This window comes from Argiope bruennichi, chromosome 7 (genome assembly GCF_947563725.1).
Source record: "Argiope bruennichi chromosome 7, qqArgBrue1.1, whole genome shotgun sequence".
Classification (NCBI taxonomy): Eukaryota; Metazoa; Arthropoda; class Arachnida; order Araneae; family Araneidae; genus Argiope; species Argiope bruennichi.
Genome location: NC_079157.1, coordinates 26893932 through 26913666, shown reverse-complemented (window position 1 = coordinate 26913666; position 19735 = coordinate 26893932). Strand labels below are relative to the sequence as shown.

Below are 19735 nucleotides of genomic sequence, written 5' to 3'. Positions count from 1 at the left end.
ATACAAAAGCAATTGCTCGGGTAGCGTAGTTGTTAACTGGCTTAACAGACTCTCCCTCCAGTGAGTCGAACGATATGGCTGTTGAGTGGTGATGTATAAGCTGTTAAGACTAATGCGCCTGTACCCATTTGAGTAGCCCCAAACGTTATGGAGAGCGAGCGCGTGTGTGTGAGTGATTGCTGTTGCTGCGTCAAGTGAGTCTGATGACTTTGGGTTGCTGTGGGTAGATGGCGCCACAACAGCTGTACGAAGGTTCAAGGTTCATCGTCCGAGGTCACCAATGTAGCGGATTGTCATGAGCGAGGATAGAACCTGGGACCTTGTGGTTGGCAGCCCAGTAACATGACCATGATACAAAAGCAATTGTTCGGGTAGCGTAGTTGTTAACTGGCTTATAAGCTTTCACCACAGTTTACATGATGTCCTTTTCGTTCCTACTCTGTATTATTATATATTTTTGATATCATTCATTGAAAGAGGCAAATACGTATCAGAAGCCTATTTTTTATCACAATCTCCAATGTCTTCCTAGTTGCACTTCTTTCAAACTTGAGCATCGTTGTTCGATAAGCAATTTCATCAGATAAGGGAAATAAACTGGTTCTAGAAGCAAAATATATGATGTTTTGATTGGTATTTAAAACCAAGAGGGACCTGTAAACAGTACTGTATCGTGATGGAACCCTTATGATTTGCTCTTCCCCTTGACGGGAAAATTTGAAACGAGATTAATCGATCGTTTATTTTTCACTTATTCTACAGAAATTTGGCCCTTTCATCGAAGAGTCTACTCTGTGCAACTATTTGTTTTGGCATCATTAACATTGCGGATTACAAGCCGGAGTCGTAGCAACTGGGATATGATAGGAATTGATGAAACCTATTCTGATTAGTCTATCTCATGATAATCTTCAACTATTCCGTAGAAAATGGCTAAAAATAGGAAATTCCAGAACGTTTTGAGCATAGTAGTATAATGCGTGCACTTTTTTTAGGAGTAAAATGACAAATCAAAATAGAAAATAATTCAAGTAAAAAAAAATCGCTAATAATTATTATGCACTAAAGATTATAAAATAATGAATTATTGCGCTTGCATAAATATAATAACAGCTCGATAATTTTATTTAATTTGACTCATTAATTGTGCAAATATCTCATTTTTAATTAATTTCATTGGCATCCATTGTATGGGATGTTCTATTTCAAAGAAAACACGTGCAGGCATCTATTATCAATATTATTTGAACATTCATGAATATTTTGATGCAGAAATTATATTTATATATTCATCGGATTGACTTGGATTGTTTATTTGATGCTAATCCATATATTGCGGCGGATTGGTAAGAGCGAGGATAGAACCTGGGACCTTGTGGTTCGCAGCCGAGTAACATGACCACAATACAAAAGCAATTGCTCGTGTAGCGTAGCTGTTAACTGGCTTATAAGCTTTCACCACAATATTATGTCAAAGAATTAAATTAAGAAAGAAAACAACATTTACAATAATTTCAAGTAGAAAGATGACCATACAAATTACGCAAAATTCTTTTGTTTGAATTTTCTAGAATATCAAAATCAAACAAAAAATGTATAAATTAGATATAAAAAAGAGCTTACTCAGTTGCAAATGCTCCCATCTCTCCTCCCAGCGATCCATCATCAAGGTCCTTTGATTGGTCAATGATAAGAGTTTTTCTTTTATCTAATAAAACAAGATCCAAACAAATATATTGCATGTAGAACAATGTGCTTATAACATTCTTAATTCATTAAAAATGAGTGTTTTTTTTTTCAAAACAAAATTTTATTTTCTTTAATATTTAAGTGCCGAATGCAATTTTTGATTCTATCTCAGCTTTTAAAATAGGATCGAATAACTCTATAGTCTTCATCCTCGTCATTTAAATTACCACCAGAAAATTTTCCACCTGTTAATTCAAAAACTGCAGGAAATGTTCCTCTTTTAAGAAGAATGAAATAATTATGATTGAAGCAGAAAATTATCGAATTTTAGAAAGCGGAAAACGTTATATAAATTAAGTTTCGTATTTTTTGTACCAAATAAATTAAATACTTTAGCATAATAATTGTTACAAATGAATCTGAACTGTTATTAAATGACATATAGATGTGAACGATGTATAAATAAGAAACGTAAAAAAAGGTGTTTTATTGCACCTTTATCTACATATCAAAAATTTTCTATTTATGTTTATATACAATATCCTATCTTAATGAATTAAATTGCACTTTTATCTACATCTCAAAAATTTTCTAGTTATGTTTATATACAATATCCTATCTTAATGAATTAAAAACTTAAATCTTACCTCATTAGAAGCATAGTGATTGCGAGCAAGCAGTTCTTTTCCAAGATTTATACACACTGATATATTATCCTCACGAGTATCTATTTCAGCTTTCAAACTTTGGTGGTTATTCATTAATAACTCAACACCGGAAACATCTCTGTAAGAATATGAAAATGATTTTAAACTGCCAAAAGAAATGAACGAAATATCTGAGGCAACTATTCAGGAAAAAAATGAGATAAAAGTTATAAATTTTTGGTAAAAAATATTTAGTTTACAGCATTTAATGAATTTTTTTATTTTCCTTTAGGCGTTCATTTTTTTTCCTTCATTGCAGTTACAATTTTAGTCAGATTTTATATAATCAAACGCTAATAAAAATTATCACAGTATTATAGTATCTCAGAATAAATATAGTTAATAAACGTTTCTCATCTCTTAGTAAGAAAAATAAAACGAAATACGTATAAACAAACTGCTAGTTAATGGTAAATTATCTATCAAAACATTTTTAACAAGATATAATTGAAAGGCGGAGGAATGGGGATTTGTACGGTTTTTTGAATAAATTTTATATTGTAAACTTTCGACAATAAATGCAATAGGATTGAAAATGGCATCTTTATACAAGATGCCCATTTTAATCGTGAATAAATGAATAATTTTAAAATCGTGGAAAAACGGCACATATTTTTAAATTTTCCTATTCTATTTAAATTTTTCTATTCTATTTATTTTTAAATAGAATTTAATAGAACAGTGGCCTTTCCAAAATTTTCTCGCATAGTCTCTAATAATTGTATTTGTGTATTAGTAACCGTCTGCCATTGACGAACAACAATTACGAAAAATCCTATTAGAGTGAAATCTTTGGCAACTAATCGCTACTATGAGGTTAATACACAAGTACCAGAAAACTAAATATGTATTTTTGACGCCTCTTTTTTTTTTCTAACATTTAACGCAGAATTATAGTTGAGATGCAGTCACAAGACCACATACCGGATTTCATCTATTTAAATCATTGCGTTTTTATCGCGTTTACATGTTTGTGAAAAAACAGATCGAAGGCGGTCAATTCTACTATGGATTTGTTATAAAATTTGATAAAGATTTACAATTTCGGTGTTAAAACTGCGAACCAAATTTCAGTTATCTAAGTTGTTACGTTTTTTTTTTTAATTATCATGTTTATATGCATTCAAATCCCGGGTTCGAATCCCGGTTCGGGCATGGTTGTTCTTCAATTCTGTTCTATCTGTGAGGTATGTGAATGTGCCCCCCTGTAAAAAGTGGTTGTGAAAGTAAATGTGTGAGTTTCATCTTCATATGAGCTAGAAGTCAGACTTCTGCCCTCGGGTGCTCAGGGGTCTTTACCCTTAGAAGCTACTGCACCCCCTTTCTGTGGTAACACGGACACGACATCATCATATGCATTCAAAAGTATAGGCTGACATATGATCAACCTCTTGACAGATTTGGTTCCAAATTTCACACATATCTACATTTTAATGTATGCCAAATATTATCCATGAAACTTTTTTTGTTATATTTAGGTATCTGGAAAGACAGAATTTCCATGGATGGATTTCGTTCAAAATTTTATAAAGATCTACAAATTTAGTGTAAAGATTATTGGCCAAAATATTGCCGCATTGAAAAGATGCAGTCGATTCTCTATGGCCGAATGGTCATAGCACTGGTCTTATAATCAAGAGAACGTAATTTCGAATCCCGCTAGAGACAATGCGATTCACTGCCTGTGTAAATATTTCATTCCTTGATTTTATGTTTCCCTTTATTTCATGTTCCAGAAGATTCTGGACCTTTCTTTAGTTTACCAGACAAGTGTTCTGGACTTTTCTCAACGCCTCCAGAAAAGTATTCTGGATCTTTCCCTGCTAATGTAAAAGATCTGTCAGTCACTGTGTTCTGAGTTCTCAGTTGAGTTAATAAATTGGTTTAATTCTACTTCTTGTGTGTGTCATTGAGTTCCACACTAGAGTACCTACGTGACAATATTGTCTTACTCAAAGCATTTCTGAGTTACAGTGTTCACATAAAGACATAATTCCAAAAGATATGCTTTTCGGAAGCAGGGAAGTCCGAAACATGGGGATTTATCAAAATCTCGAATTCGAAACTTTTGACAAATACAAAACTTTGAATACTTCACATACGAAAAAGTAAAGAAAGTTAAACAACATTTAAAAGTATATATATTTGTGTTGCAGGAATCAATAAATGTACTTTAGGAAAGAATACATGCTCAACTTTTTATAAAGTTTTATATGTTAACAAGCAGATTTTTTTTGACACACTAACATAGTAATTGAAATAGAATAGAACTTTCAATATTCTTGAATTATGGAACTTTAAATATTCTCTATGTTAGAGCAGTTCAATAGCTGCCTCGAGAATGATCTTTCCTTCTCTCGAGAATGAACCAAAGTACACCGTTTCCTTGTGGCGACAGTTGATTCGCCAAAAATAATAAAATTCAAAGCTTCATTATTTAGTCAGTTTTGGTTCGCAGAAGAATGGTGTTTTTGTTTGTTTGTTTGATTAAAATATTAGTGTGACAAGAATATTTCTCTATACTATAACTAATTTTACTATAACTAACAAGAATATTTTACTATACTATAACTAATTTTACTATAACTAACAAGAATATTTTACTATACTGTAACTAATTTTACTATAACTAACAAGAATATTTCTCTATACTAGAACTAATTTTACTATAACTAACAAGAATATTTTACTATACTGTAACTAATTTTACTATAACTAACAAGAATATTTTACTATACTGTAACTAATTTTACTATAACTAACAAGAATATTTTACTATACTATAACTAATTTTACTATAATTAACAAGAATATTTTACTGTAACTAACAGAAAGAGGGAACGCAATAAAAATGTAGATATCTTAATTTTTTTATTATATATTTAATGATTCAAACAGCATAAAATTTTTTTTACATTATTCAAAACGACATTTATGAATTTTTTCAACTGTAAATATATACCTATCTTTAAAGGTTCAGAAATAATCAATTGGTCAACGAACAATCCAGATTAATTTATCAGAAGTTCCTCACAATCAAGTTAATCAGAAGTTCCTCACAATTAAGTCCTAATAGACTATTAGGACTTAATTTCAATTCTTCAACTCACCTTGGTTTTTCTGATGTGTTCATCAACCTGACCGTCTCCTCCATCCACTGCATGAGGTCTCTCACCATGTTCAAGAAGCGGAAGAGATCTCCAGTGTCGGCCAACTTTTCTCTTCTAGTCTCGCACATGTGCAGTAGTTTTTGCCAAGCACTCACAACCTCTGACACTTTGCTGCTAATCTCATTGGCCCTCTCGCCTGCGTAGATGGAATTGAACCGAACAGCATCGTCCTGAATTTGCTGGACCTTGAGTTGGAAAATATCGACATGAAAATATAATTCATATGCAAACTCCCTCATTTTCAAATCAAATTAAGTAAAACTTGGAACAGTTAGTGTGATGAAAACAAAAAATAGGCACTTTTCGGTTTATTTTTAAGGCCAAGAATGCCAGGAATATAAGTACATTTAGGCTCTGGATTTTCTTGGCGATTTTCAGATTATGCCAAAATTGCCAAGCTTCGTTATACATAAGATGCAAAGATTTAGCAAGATGGATGTATTCCCGGATTTACTTGATGGTTTTCAGATGATTATGTTAAGATCGCTAAGATAATGGGTTTATATGGCGGTTTTCAGTTTATAACCAACGTCTAATAAGCTCCATTATACATAAAATGGCCGGGTTTATTTGGAGATTTCATATCATCCAGATAATTGGATAATCTGAATTACTTGGCGATTTTCAGATTATGCCAAGAATGCAAAGGCAGAGCCGCTAGTCGCCAAGTTAGTTGCAGTTAGCATTTTTTGACAATTTATAGCGCGAGCCATAAAAATGAATAATGAAAATAAAATATAATCAATACTTTAATTCAAGAACGCGTACATTCAAAAAAGAAGCTGTTATCGAAACTGGGAGAAAATTACGCCTATATTACACAATATAATAGTTCCTCATTATAAATGAGGAACTATTATATTGCGTTGGATATCAAACCAATTTGCGAACTATTATATTGCGGTGGATATCAAACCAGTGCCAGATTAGTAGAAGTTCATTTTAAAAAAAAGACTTGTTTTAATAGCAAAACCTAAGCTTATTGCACACACACACACACACACACACACACACACACACACACACACACACACACACACACACACACACACACACACACACAATATTCAGCAAATTATATTATTATTATATATCTCAACTAACAAGAAAAGAAAATATGTGCATTTTGAGTTAGCGCTCTAAAAGACAGAACATTAGATCTAGAGTAACCAAATTTAGTGCAGATGAACAATTAGAGAACATAAAAGGGCAAAATTTTATACACACTGTTCCCAGAGATTTTTAAAAATAAATTATATTAAAATTTTAATTAATTAATAATCAAGCGAAATTTTTATGTTTTTTTTCCTCCAAAATTTCCAAAAATTTTATAGCACAAAAAAGAATTTCACATTATCCCTAAAATTCAAAAAAATATCTCTCAACAACAACTCAATTGCTGTTATCATTTTTTAATTGATATTTAGAAATATTTTTAAGTTTATTTTACCATAATATATTTCATCGTTGCAACGAAGTTGAAATCGTTTGCTACAAATATTTTGTCCCGCATTTTTTTTTCTGTTGTTCATGATAAAAGTATGAAAATACAGCTTATTTTTCCATGATGATTTGGTTTCTCACTGAGGTATAAATTAAATAAACTTTTCGAAGTATTGTTATGCTTGCAATTAATATTCAATTTTATAAATCAGCAAATGATGATAATGATTTAAAGCGCGCTCATTTATAAATAATTTCAGAAAGAAAATTATCGTATTAGTTAAAGTTTAATAACTTCTGTTTCAAATTAAATTTCAAATTTTAAACGAAATGGCAGAAAATTAGGGAGGAGGGAATAATGGATCACAATGGACAGAACGTCGTGAGGCTTCTAACAAAATATGAATTATATGAATTATTTTAAGAGTACGAAAATATTTTAAACTTCACCGTGGAGGCTATTAAAATTAATATACATAAAATATTTCATTAAAATTCCTTCATTCATTTAATAATCATTATTTCTGGTGAACCAATTGGTCACCATAGACGGCTAGTAATTATTTTTATAAAATATAAGCAGCAAGCTATGATTGCCATCGCTGACGTCGACATGTAGCACAATATTTTAGGTACTTTTTCGTTAGCCGGGCACAAATGTCGCCAATTGTGAACCAAACGCGAATTTGGCATAAGAAATTTGGCTGAATTCTACATTATTTGGCGATTTTTCAATTGTGCTCGGCTAACGGAAAAATACCATACTATAGTATTGTATAGTATACTATTGTATATTATAGTGTGTAGTATAGTATTGCATTGCATTATATGTGTGCTACTAGAGAAAAGAGTTGCTTTCCATTTCAAGTTCCTAGTTCTGCTTTAAGGAAATACCGAATAACTCGAAGAATCAGATTATCGAAGTGCAAAGTGACAGAAGGATTTTTATTATGGATGTATGTTTATTATCAAAATAAATATCGCAATTAAAGTAAATAATAACAGAGTTTGATTGTACTTTAGGGTGAAAACAGCTAAATAATTTCATTCAGTTCCTTTAAGAAAACTTACTGCAGATCCCAAAGTTTGTAGATCATGTTCGAAACTGATATGCTTCCTCTGTAAGCTGGAGACGCTGACAGCATCTCTTCCAAGTTCGTATGGCATCTCATTTTGCTTTTCCTGAAATAAAATATTAGAATGAAGTAATTCAAAAAGTCTGATCCCGTAAAGTAATTTATTTGTAATACTTAATGTGAATCATGGAAACTCTTGTAAAAATCCATAAGATATTAAATAAAAAATATACTACCCCTTTTGTAAAAAAAAAAAAAAGGAAAAGCAAGGAACAATCCATTTATTTATAATATAATATTTAGCAGTTTAGTTATGCTGTAATTTGTATGAAACAATAGGAGGGCTATTTTGAGAACAAATCTCTTATTTCGGAGTCGTGGCCACAGTCACGGACGAAACCCCCCTTCTGATTTTATAATTTCTTAGGGGTCCCACAGCCTTAGATGGCCTCAAAATTTCCAAGATCTTTTGGAGGCATTTTAAAAATTATTTAATTTTGTACTTTCATTTAAGCATAAATATCGTGCAATCTGACCGATTCAAATTAGTTCCAAATTAGGTTAATTTTGGAACATTATTTCAGTAAAATTACTAACTAAGAGACATTTGCAATTTTATACAATTTTATAATTCTAAAAAAATAATACATGGTACTTTAAAATTCTAAAAATTGTCCTATTCTATTATTCAATATTATTCAGATTTCCTTAAGGAAAAATATTATATATTAAAATATTATTCATTTTTTTTTTACTATTTTGCTTCTATTTTTAAATTTCAATTCTACATTTTTTTACACTCGATGTACTGAAACAATTTTTTTAGAAAGTGATCTACAATTAAGCGTTTTGCTACTTCAATTTGTCAAAACATTTTACTTAAAACAATTTGTATTATGATAAAATTTGATATAACACTTAAACTATCATTTTTTTTAAAAATTTTGTAGCCTTTTTTAACAAAAATGTGTTAGATAGACCCTGTTGAAGTTAATTATACTTAATCGTAACCATAACTTGAGGAGAAGGAATTTAGAGAGGTGGGACACATGTGTGTCATTGGTACTGATAGCAGGAATCAGTAGAACCCACTAATAAGAGAAAAGAACAAATATCTTATAAACATTATTTTTTTAGAACTGTTTTTCGCAGAATCCCTATAAATTAATATCCTCTATGATAAGGTGCAGATCAAAGTTTGCAAAGTGGGATTTGACACATTGTACTTTAGTTCTTTTTTTCCATAATTTCCACTGATTTCTGAACAGTATGATAATATTCCATGAATTTTAGAATTAGTAAAAATCTCATGAATGTCTATATTCTGTTTCGTGGGATGTATGAATCCAATGGAAGTCTAAGGGTTGATGATAGTTGTTTTTTTAATGTTCGCTATTTCTGTCTAGATGTAAAAATAAATGGCGATTTTATGAACGAATGAGCTTTATTATTGCAACCAGTTTTATTAAGATTCAATTGACATCTAAGCATGCATAAGATATTTGGATATCTTGCATTGTAGATATGCAAAAGAAAACCACAATAGATAAATTTGAATTGATCGAAAGAAATGAATCGACATGACAAGTCGAAAAAGAAACCGAAAACAATAAAAATTGAATTTTAATTGCCTTTTTTTAAAATAAATTTTTAATAACACTTAATTCTTAACGAATGCAAGGCAGAGACATAAACAACAATATTAAAATAAGGCTTTCTGGTCTAATTGGCAATTCGTTAACTAAATTATATTGCACCAGAATAAATGCCATATTTCTCTTTGCAAATAATCAAATAATTAAATCATTCAGCTAAATCAAAAATATAAATCTATTAAACCATTAAATTAAAAATAATCAAAATCAAAATATCTAAAATAATTGAATCATTAAATGAAATCAAATAATTTGATAAAAAGCACTGTTAACATCCGCAAACAAAAGGGGGGGGGGCAGTTTTGTATGATCAAAAGTACGAAGAAAAAAAAGATTTTTCATTTCAAATAGATAATATAATAACTATTTCAATCTTAAAATGTTCTATAAATTTTTTTAAGGATTTTTACTTACAATAATACGACCGAGAACATCAGCGCAGTCGTAAAAGAATCTGTGCAACTTCCAGGATGCTTTCAACATCTGGGTTCTGGTCTCGATTAGCTCCAGGAGATCTGCCCAGGCTTCGTTTAGCATGTCCTTCCATTCAGCAATGGTAGCACTGTCACCATGATGAGCATTTATCAGTTTGTCGGCATGGAAATTGATTTTGGATACTCTCTCACGACCGATTGATTGTGTTTCTTTGGCAAAGTCCTTGAATCGAGCTTGTAGCATCTATCAATATTGCAAAATAAGCAGGTTATTATTGTTTTTATGCTAACAAATTATATGTGTTTAGAAATACTTAACTTGTAGTATCTACAGCTGTCAGATATGACTTTTTAATATCATGTATAATACTATATTAAAAAAATTCAGGAACTTTTAAACTATTTCTTTTCAAATGGTAAATGAATGATACCATTTTTGGCCCGATTTCTGGGAGAACAACTAGTAAAGGAATAATACGTAAAGAAAACGAATTCCTTCTGCATGGTCATTCGGTTATTTAAAAAGAATACATTGAAATAGTTAAAAATTTTTATGATTTTGCGAAAATCAAGCAAATTAGATGTCTGGAAAAACTAATTGCTGGGTGTTATATCACCACAATGGGCCAGTTTGCAGATTATCTAGCAAAATACTACATTTAAATATTTGCATACCAACTTATTCATTTGATTTTATTTCGATGCAACTTCTTCCTCAGATGAAGCCCATTGTTAGAAACATTTCTCAAGTTCCGAAAAAGTGCAATATAAAATGATGAAAGTAATGGAGAATGTGAGAAAAAGAAAACTTGAAATCCACACACATCCTTGCAAAAACAATGGCAAAAATGTATATTTGCGAAGAATAGGTATTTCGATGGAAAATCCAAATAAATAGGTTCTATTCTTATTCATTCTTCTTCTATGATAAGATACATTCCAGAACTTTTTGGATGCATTGGTATGAGATTTATTGTGATTTCTAACATAATTTGAATATATTAAATAAAGCTATCCCAAAATAATATCAGAAAAACACATAAATATCTCAAACAGATTTTTTCAAAAAGGAAAGAAGTTGCTAATACCATGAATAAGCTGAAATTTCTGAATTAAAATAAACTTGGATATAACAAATAAAATTGATAATAAATACAATAATTGCTGCATTTCCTGATAGTTGGCAATTTTACTTTTACTTTGAAAGAAAAGTTATTACTCACAGTGACATGTTCATAATCTTGTCCCAGTTCTTGGGATCCAGCAACAATTTCTTTATCTGCAATCCATTGCATTAGGTCATCCACTTCTCTATTCAAACCGAAAAGTTGAAGACCTTCGTCCAGTTTCGTTCTTTTCTCCAGAGCAAGATCTTTCAAACTACTGTACAGTTTTTCTAACTGGGCCTGTCTCAGAGTGATTTCATGGCTGAAATTTAAGATAAGAAATAACCACTTTTGTAAAAACTTTGCAATACACATTGTATCAGATGCAAAAACAAATTCATAGGTAAAGAACAAATTTCTATAACTACCCAAATTGCAGATTACTGAACCAGAAATAAAATATATAAGCTATAAGTGACTTAAAAGAAACCTTTTATAAAATGTTGCAAATAAGCTCCCCAAATATCTGAACAACTGAAAAAAGATGCTGAGTTTGTTTTTAAATCGTATGAAATTGTTTTTCATTGGATTCCACAGTAAGGCATATGCTTTATAATATCCCAATGAAATTACACAAGACAAGACCATAATTAGAGATCTGTGCATTCCAGAACAACAGATGATAATTGGATCCCCTCTTTATTGTTTTTCAATTTGAATAATTTTTTTATAAATTTTTGTCGATAATTTTTTTAATAATTAAAGTTGCTGATTGAATGAAATTTTCGCAATAATAATTTTTAAATAAAATTCTATTTTTATTATTTGATTCCTATAAAATTAAAAAAAAAAGATTATGATATCCGAAACTCCTTGAGGTTATGCAAAGCATAATATACACCATATAATTTATATAAGCCTTTAATCAGAAAATTATCCAATATAGTCATTTATCCCTCAGGTTCTACCAGAATAATCTCCTAAGCACCACATTTTCCCGTTGTGCTTTCTTTTTATTTAATAAAGAAACTTCATTTCTATATCAGATAACTAATTTCTTACCATGAAAAGTCAAATATAAAAACTAAATAGAAAAGTTTAATTTTTCTATTTTTGAAAATAAAATATCCGATAAAAAAAGTTCGATGTATTTCTTTCTTCCACTCGAATGACCTCTAAACTTATACCTCTAGTTCACTGCCCCGGTGGTAATTACGATCCTGAGCGAAGGTCAAAGCCAGATCTCTTAATCCAGAACAGTACATAGGCTAGTAAAACACTTTCTGCATTTCTACACTATTACACCGACTGAAGAATAATAGAGTTTTTACATACCTAACGTACTTTTCCAAGTAAATTTGGAAAAACAAGACTCAAACATTAAGCTGGAACTGAGGTAATTTTACTGGTAAGCTTTGGATTATAGGCGGATGAGATATCAAAATATCCAATTAAAAAAAGCGATTTTGTAGAAACAACTTAAAATTTTTCGTCCCTATCTTCTGAAATCAATGGAAAATAAATTCATCATTCTCCAAATAGCATCTAAGGTTACGTATTCTTTCTTCTCATATTAGAAATAGTAGATAAATTCGATAAAACAGGGGAGTAAAATTATCCACAAGCTGATTTGAAAGAGATAGAGATAGAGAATTCCATTTTCCGTTGAGAAATGGAATGCTAATGGGCTAATGATGCAGTATTTGTACTAGCCCATATTGAGAAAAAATGCCCATTGGTACAGCATCTGTACTAATCATATTTAGAGGAAAATGTTTCATTAGAACAACATCTGTACTAGTCCTATTAAGAGGAAAAAATTTCATTGGAACAGCGTCTGTACTAGTCCTATTTAGAGGGGAAAATTTCATTGGTACAGCATCTGTACTAGTCCTATTCAGAGGGAAAAAATTCATTGGTACAGCATCTGTACTAGTCCTATTTAGAGGAAAAAATTCATTGGAACAACATCTGTCCTAGTCCTATTCAGAGGAGAGAAGAAAAAATTGTTGGTTAAATACCTATTCTTGGCTATAGAAAAAAAAAAGATTTACATGAATATTATTTGTACATTTTCACAAGTAGAAAAAAAAACAACGATATATTATTTATATCTGTCCTAGTCAGAGGGGAAAAATCCATTGGTATACCATCTGCAATAGACCGAAATTGGAGAAGAAAATCCATCAAAAAAGCATTTTGCATTGGCAAGTATTCAGAAGAAAATAATCATTTTTACATTAATTTACACTTCTCTACACTATAGAGAGAGGAACCATGGATAGTGGAACTAAACCGTCCGTAAAGGAAGCATCAATTAAATGAAACAACTGCCAAAAATTATTAAACCTAATGCTAAAAGTCTAAAGTTATATAAAACAAGAACATAATTAATAATATGAAAATCTACCACAAAGGATGGTTGGCTGCAGACAGCTGTTTAGATATGTCTCCCAGTTGCATGACAGTTTCATAAAAAACATCTATTTCATTTTCGTAGCTTGTGTGCTTCTTCATTAAATTCTGGGCACTTATTTCATCTTTTCCTTTGTCTTCAGACATCATGTAAAGTTCCTGTTCGCTCATCCATGCTTCGGCTTCTGAGGCATCAAAGAAGTACTGCAAGGTACATAGAAAATATCGCAGATTTTTAAATGATTTATAATAATTTATTAAAATTTAGGCAATGGATGGAATATTTAATGCTGTAAAAATTTGATATATAGTAATTTTTGTGAAATTTTTATACAAATTTTAATATTTATTTACAGTTGTTTGAAAGTCTAAATTGATAACTTTTTCCTTGATTAGCAGTAAGATATTTTAGACTATTACAAAAATAATTACTTAGAACTTAAACAAAGGATTTCCTACAATTTCAATCTGACCAAAATCATTAAAAAGTGAATTTGCAAATGTAAAAATTTATAGTTATTTGTAAAAATTTGTAGTAATTTGTAAACATTTGTAGTAATTTGTAAAAATTTGTAGTAGTCAAATGTAAAAATTTGTTTTATATTTATCTGTCATAAAGTAAAAGTAAATAACCAACAAACTCTGATGACATATTTTTTGTTAAATCAGAGCTTTTGTTGAATCAATTGATTCAATAACACATTTAAAATGTTGACAAAATTGGAAATACAGTAAACAAAACATAACTGATACAAATAAAAGTAAAAATGATAAATATAATTTTCAAAACAATAAAAACACATTTATGAAAATTTAATTCTATCAACAAAATTTTTATGCCAAATAACAACAGTGGATGTTATATTTAAATTATAATAATATTTGCGATTACAAATAACAAAATTATTTTTTTTAAATCAATCCTTTTTTTTACAATATATATGATACAATAAAGATATGCGGTTCAAAGCAAACTAAAAGCATTAATTTAGGCAATCGTGTTTCTTTAAATTCAAAAATTTATCAGAATAAAATTATACAATTCTGAAACATACCTGCTGAGCTTTCTCTGATTCCTCTAACTTGATTCTTCTGAACTGGATTGCATTTTTCAGTTCCATCCAAAGGCACTGCAGTTCTGATATCAATCGCTTAAATTTTGCAGCATCTTCATGGCCTTCTTGTATCAACTTATTTCCGTTTTCACAAACGCAGACGATTCTATGCTCATGATTGTCAATTTCTGATTGGAGAGACTGCAAGAGAAGTAAAGCGTTAAAATACGAATCAATTCTGGAACCGTAACTATGAAATATTTTGAACAGTTTTATGAACAATTTTTTTAAGACAAAAACAAAAGGCAAGAAAAAAAAAGCAAAGTAAAAAAAATCAATTTGGATTTCCAAATAATTTAATTCAATGTGTAAATTTTAGTATGGTAATAAAATCTCCGGTCAAACATTGTAATAATTTACTGAAAGTTGAAATTTTAATTTCATGCAAACAATATAAGGCCTTGATAGAATTTTTTTTAATGGAACAAATTATTTTCAGGTAATAAATTAACTCTCAAATTCAATAATTTTTTATTAATTTTTAACCACAATAAAAGTTATAACAATCAAACTAATCATTTTTCTGAAAATAAAGTTGATAAGTCTTCTCATATTCAAATAGTCTACAATAGTAATTATACTTTAATTCTGCTCTTAAATCAGATATTTCCTAAACACTTTTTAAAATCCAGTTCTAATTGACTAAAAGTGAAATTTCGAAAATTGGAATTCTTTTGTATATCGATTGGAAGCCAAAACAATTACGATATAAAACTCAAACTTTCAAAGAAATAGGACGACCAATAAAAATAAAAATTATTGATTTAAGTTAAAGAAGTAATTTTTTTCGATATTCGACTGAAATTGATTAGAATACACCTCAAGATAAATTAAAAATTCTTATGGATGTTGGTCATGGATAAGTAACTAAGATATATAAAGCAATTTTCTGAGAATTAAAGTGAAAAGAAAAATTTTATCTATAACTCGAATAAGTACAGGAATAAAACGAATATTGCCTTATATTTCAAACATGCAATTGCATTGATGTAAATATTTATTCATTTAAAAAACAAATATTCACGCATATTAGTGCATATTTGTTTGAAAGAAAAAATATTCACGCATATTAGTGTCAAACAAATATTCACGAATATTATTGAATATTTGTTTGAAAGAAAAAATATTCACGCATATTAGTGTCAAACAAATATTCATCCAATATTAGAATGTTTGATTTTATAACAATCAACATTGATTTTTATAAAGTTAAATACACTAAAGTAGAATTATAACAAAATTCAATTATAAAATTATCAATACTAAACTAAGTCTGTGCAAATAGGAAACTCACTTGATTTTTCTTTTTGAGCATTTGAACTCCAAAAAGACTATTTCCATATTCTGAGGAAGTAGCTAAAGGCATCTTTTCTTGAATCCACAATTTTTCATCTTCAACATCTCTGCAAAATTGGAAGGCTTCTTTTTTCTTCATTAGTTGAGATTTGCGTTGATTTAAAGGTGCAAGTAGGCGTTTGAATCTAAAAAGAATAATAACATTTTTTTTTTAAACTGTTAGTAAAATGCCTTGTTGTTAACATTTTTGAAGGAAAGAATGATATTTTTTAAAAGAAAATTGAAGAAAGAATGAATTAATTAAGACGTTAAAATAATTCCAAATATATTTAGAAACAGATCATTTATAAAATAAACATTCATTAGCAATATATGTGCTAAAATAAACATTCAAACAAACAACAATCGAAATGCAAAGAAATTCCATTTAGTCTGAATAATTTGAACTTTAAGAATTTAAGCAGTACAGTATGTATTGGCCACACAATAACAAATGAAAGCATGCAAATAGAATGGCAATTTTCATTTTATCTTCATAATTTTGATATGAATATGCAATAATAAGAGAATAGCTGTACGTGTTGAGGAGTGGTATTTAAAGAATATGAACATCTCTAATTTCATTTCAGGGGAGTAGCAACGGAGAACAGGAGGAGGATATAGAACCTCCGGGCTCAAGTCTTACAGGACGCCATATAAATAAAACATTTTGTGAATTTAAGTCTTTTTAAAGTAAAATATGATGAGAAAGTGAGAAAATGTTATTATTCCTAACTTTCCATATATTCTTTCTTACGTCACTGATGGTTACTGGAAACGAAAAAAATCAGGCTGTTAGGTCCCAGACATTACTTGTCCTCTCTTTACTACTGTTTCATCACAGATCATTTCTCAAAAGATGGAAAGAGAGAAAATTATGATTGCGTCATTCTAAAGAGATTTCTGGAAAAAGGATGACTGGATTTTCCCCAGTTTCCTGGACAAAGGAACCATGAGATGAAAAACAAAACTGGGAAACCCGTATTGTTTTGTTTTCATCTCTTCATGGAATAGAAGGAATCAGAAAAAAATTTCACTGACGAGGTAGAAATTGAAGACAGATTTCTTTGCGTAAAAATTAAATGCGTTGCATTGCAACCAGGAGATAAAATATAGATCCTCGGATGCCAGTCTTAGGAGGCACCACAGAGGTAAACGATTTGTATGCTTATGCTTTTTTTTAAATATGAAATATGAACATGGATAAAAAGAGCACCCTCTGTCTTTACTAAGTCACTGATAGGGCGCCATTTGTCTTTACTAGTCACTGACATCATATAGAAATCAAAACCGATTGGGACATGCGCAAAAGTGTGGCGGGTTTCCACATCTAAAAACCAACAATATCTAAAAGAGACATCAAATCTAAGTCATCTTTCTTTCTAACTATAAGGCAAGAATTCAAAACAACAGAATACAATTTTCTTTTTAAAAAATCATACTCACAGCTCAAAAATTGTGGGGAAAATATTAAAAATAAATTGATTATCAAGAAATGATTAAAGGTTTAACAAGTGCAGAATGTAGAATAACAAGTTTAAATAGGCATTGTAAGAACTGAAATAAAAAGTAATTACCGGTCCTCGACGTGAGCTTTCTTATATTCAATTTCATCAGTTTTTTCTGGAGCTAGATTTTCTAAGTATTCAGCTTGATCTTTCAGTTCAGTCACTTGCTTGGCCTTGAGGGCCATTTGAGTTTCAACTGCCTGTAGAATGCAAGAATAAACTAATAAATACATTAAAATAAATCATAGTCATCTATGAAGTACTTTTATATAACCAAATATCAATCTTTAAAAACTACTTTTCAGTGACTTTCTGATGTTGTTATAATGCAGTACTTTTTCTGAGTGATTTTTTTTCTACATTAAAATTATACAATAAATCATTTGAACATTTTTAGAGGTACTCAATATAGTGATAAATAGCATGTGAAATAATTTAATACAGCGCGGCTACGAAGAGTTGGCAATTGACATTCGATTTCAGATATATGATAAATGATAAAAGAGAGAGAAAAGCTTGAAATTGACAGAAAAAAAACAATGTTTCAATAAATATGATTGCTGTGTTCTCTTTTAAATAATGATATATCTTCATTCGCGCTTATAAAAAAGTGAAACACATTAAAATCTGAGAAAATTTAAATTCAAATCTTTCCCTTAAATTACTTAAATAGATTTGTTCTGAAATAACTCTTCATGTAATTCTTAGGTTGCAATCGCCAACTCGTGAGAACCAGTTTTTCTGATATTTCGTGGACTAATTAAGTCCATGAATTGAGAACCAGTGATAAAGAGATCAAAGCCTGCTTAGTGGATCTAGATATTGTAAATTAAAGCCCGTCTTTTGTGCCAGTAGTTGGAGGGTCGTCTTTGTGGCGGATTTTCAAAGGTAACTGGCCCATATTTGCGTTTTGTATGAAGAGGACTAATAGATTAAATAAACATTCAGATGAATCGGCAATAAAATCTCCAGCATTCATTCTGATTGCAACAAGAAATTAACACTAAAGCTTATATCGGTCTGAAATTTTTTGAAAAATTCTAGTTTAAAGCTTATCTAGAATAAAACCCTTTGCTTCTTCCATTGCTTCAATACCTCCAGCATATAATATGAGTTAATACTATAATAGTTTTTTCAGAAAATCCATTTGTAACTGTTTAAAATTTTAAATTTACCGAATCTATGTAATTTTTCAATTTATGAATAGAGAAATATCCTTCATCAGCGAAAACCTTCAAGGAAAAAAAAAAAAAAAAAACTAAACAACAAAAGAAAAATGCAAATCTCTACCAAAGAAAAAAAAATTATAGTTATTGTTTGACAACGGATTCTAAGACGCTCCGCGTCTTTGCGCATGCGTTAGGATGGGTTTAATCCGTCAAAATAGGGGTCAGAGGGGAGATGAAAGGAGGCGATGTTTACATCTAACAATAAAGTAAACTCGGATTACTCGTAGACTGAATTAAAATAAAACAAACGACAGAAACGACAAAATACTCGCATTTACGTCAAAAAAAAAAAAAGAGCTGAACGAAAAATTATCTAATAGGGCGGAAAAAGTCAATGAAGAAATGCGCACATCCTTCCACTTCTCATCTCTAAGTGAGATAGAATCGTTGAAAATTGGTCGTCTCAGGATACAGAAACGAACAGTATCATATGTTTCGCAAGAAGACCACCAAATATGTATTTAAAATTCCGTGCATATTAAATATATTGTACCTGTTGCTTCTGTAAAATAAGGTTAACGCTCGTGAGATCTTGACCAGTTTCAGCAGTAAGAACTTGATTTTCGAGTTCCGTAATCCAGTTGTCAATGTCATCACAAGTCTGCATGTACAAAACTTGACGGTTGGCATCAAACAATCTTTCTCCCTTTTCTTTCGTAGCATTCTCCAGTGCTTCAAATTGCTGTTCAAGCTCTGCAAGTTGAGGATAAATTATAGGTGCCCAGTTCCGTTTTTCTCTCACAAGTTCTTCGCCACTCTGGAATTAAAAAAATATTTTTAAAAAAACCATAAAAAATATATAAAACTCGTTTTTATTACTGTATTGAAATGCAGAAAGAGATTTCTTTATAAA

The 19735-nt window shown here is 30.1% G+C and overlaps 1 protein-coding gene across 3 annotated transcripts in view; it reads right to left on the bottom strand.

The window, feature by feature from the left end:
• Positions 1-19735, bottom strand: part of LOC129975751 (spectrin beta chain-like) — a 123519-nt gene that overhangs the window by 22785 nt on the left and 80999 nt on the right. For all 3 annotated transcript variants that reach the window (XM_056088943.1, XM_056088945.1, XM_056088944.1), the window contains 11 exons: positions 19376-19639; positions 17723-17853; positions 16105-16291; positions 14751-14951; positions 13691-13899; positions 11398-11602; positions 10155-10418; positions 8081-8191; positions 5507-5751; positions 2337-2475; positions 1624-1708 (listed from right to left, as the gene is read on the bottom strand). In XM_056088943.1, coding sequence (XP_055944918.1) covers positions 1624-1708; positions 2337-2475; positions 5507-5751; positions 8081-8191; positions 10155-10418; positions 11398-11602; positions 13691-13899; positions 14751-14951; positions 16105-16291; positions 17723-17853; positions 19376-19639 — 2041 coding nt within the window. The remainder of the gene's footprint in view (positions 1-1623; positions 1709-2336; positions 2476-5506; positions 5752-8080; positions 8192-10154; positions 10419-11397; positions 11603-13690; positions 13900-14750; positions 14952-16104; positions 16292-17722; positions 17854-19375; positions 19640-19735) is intronic.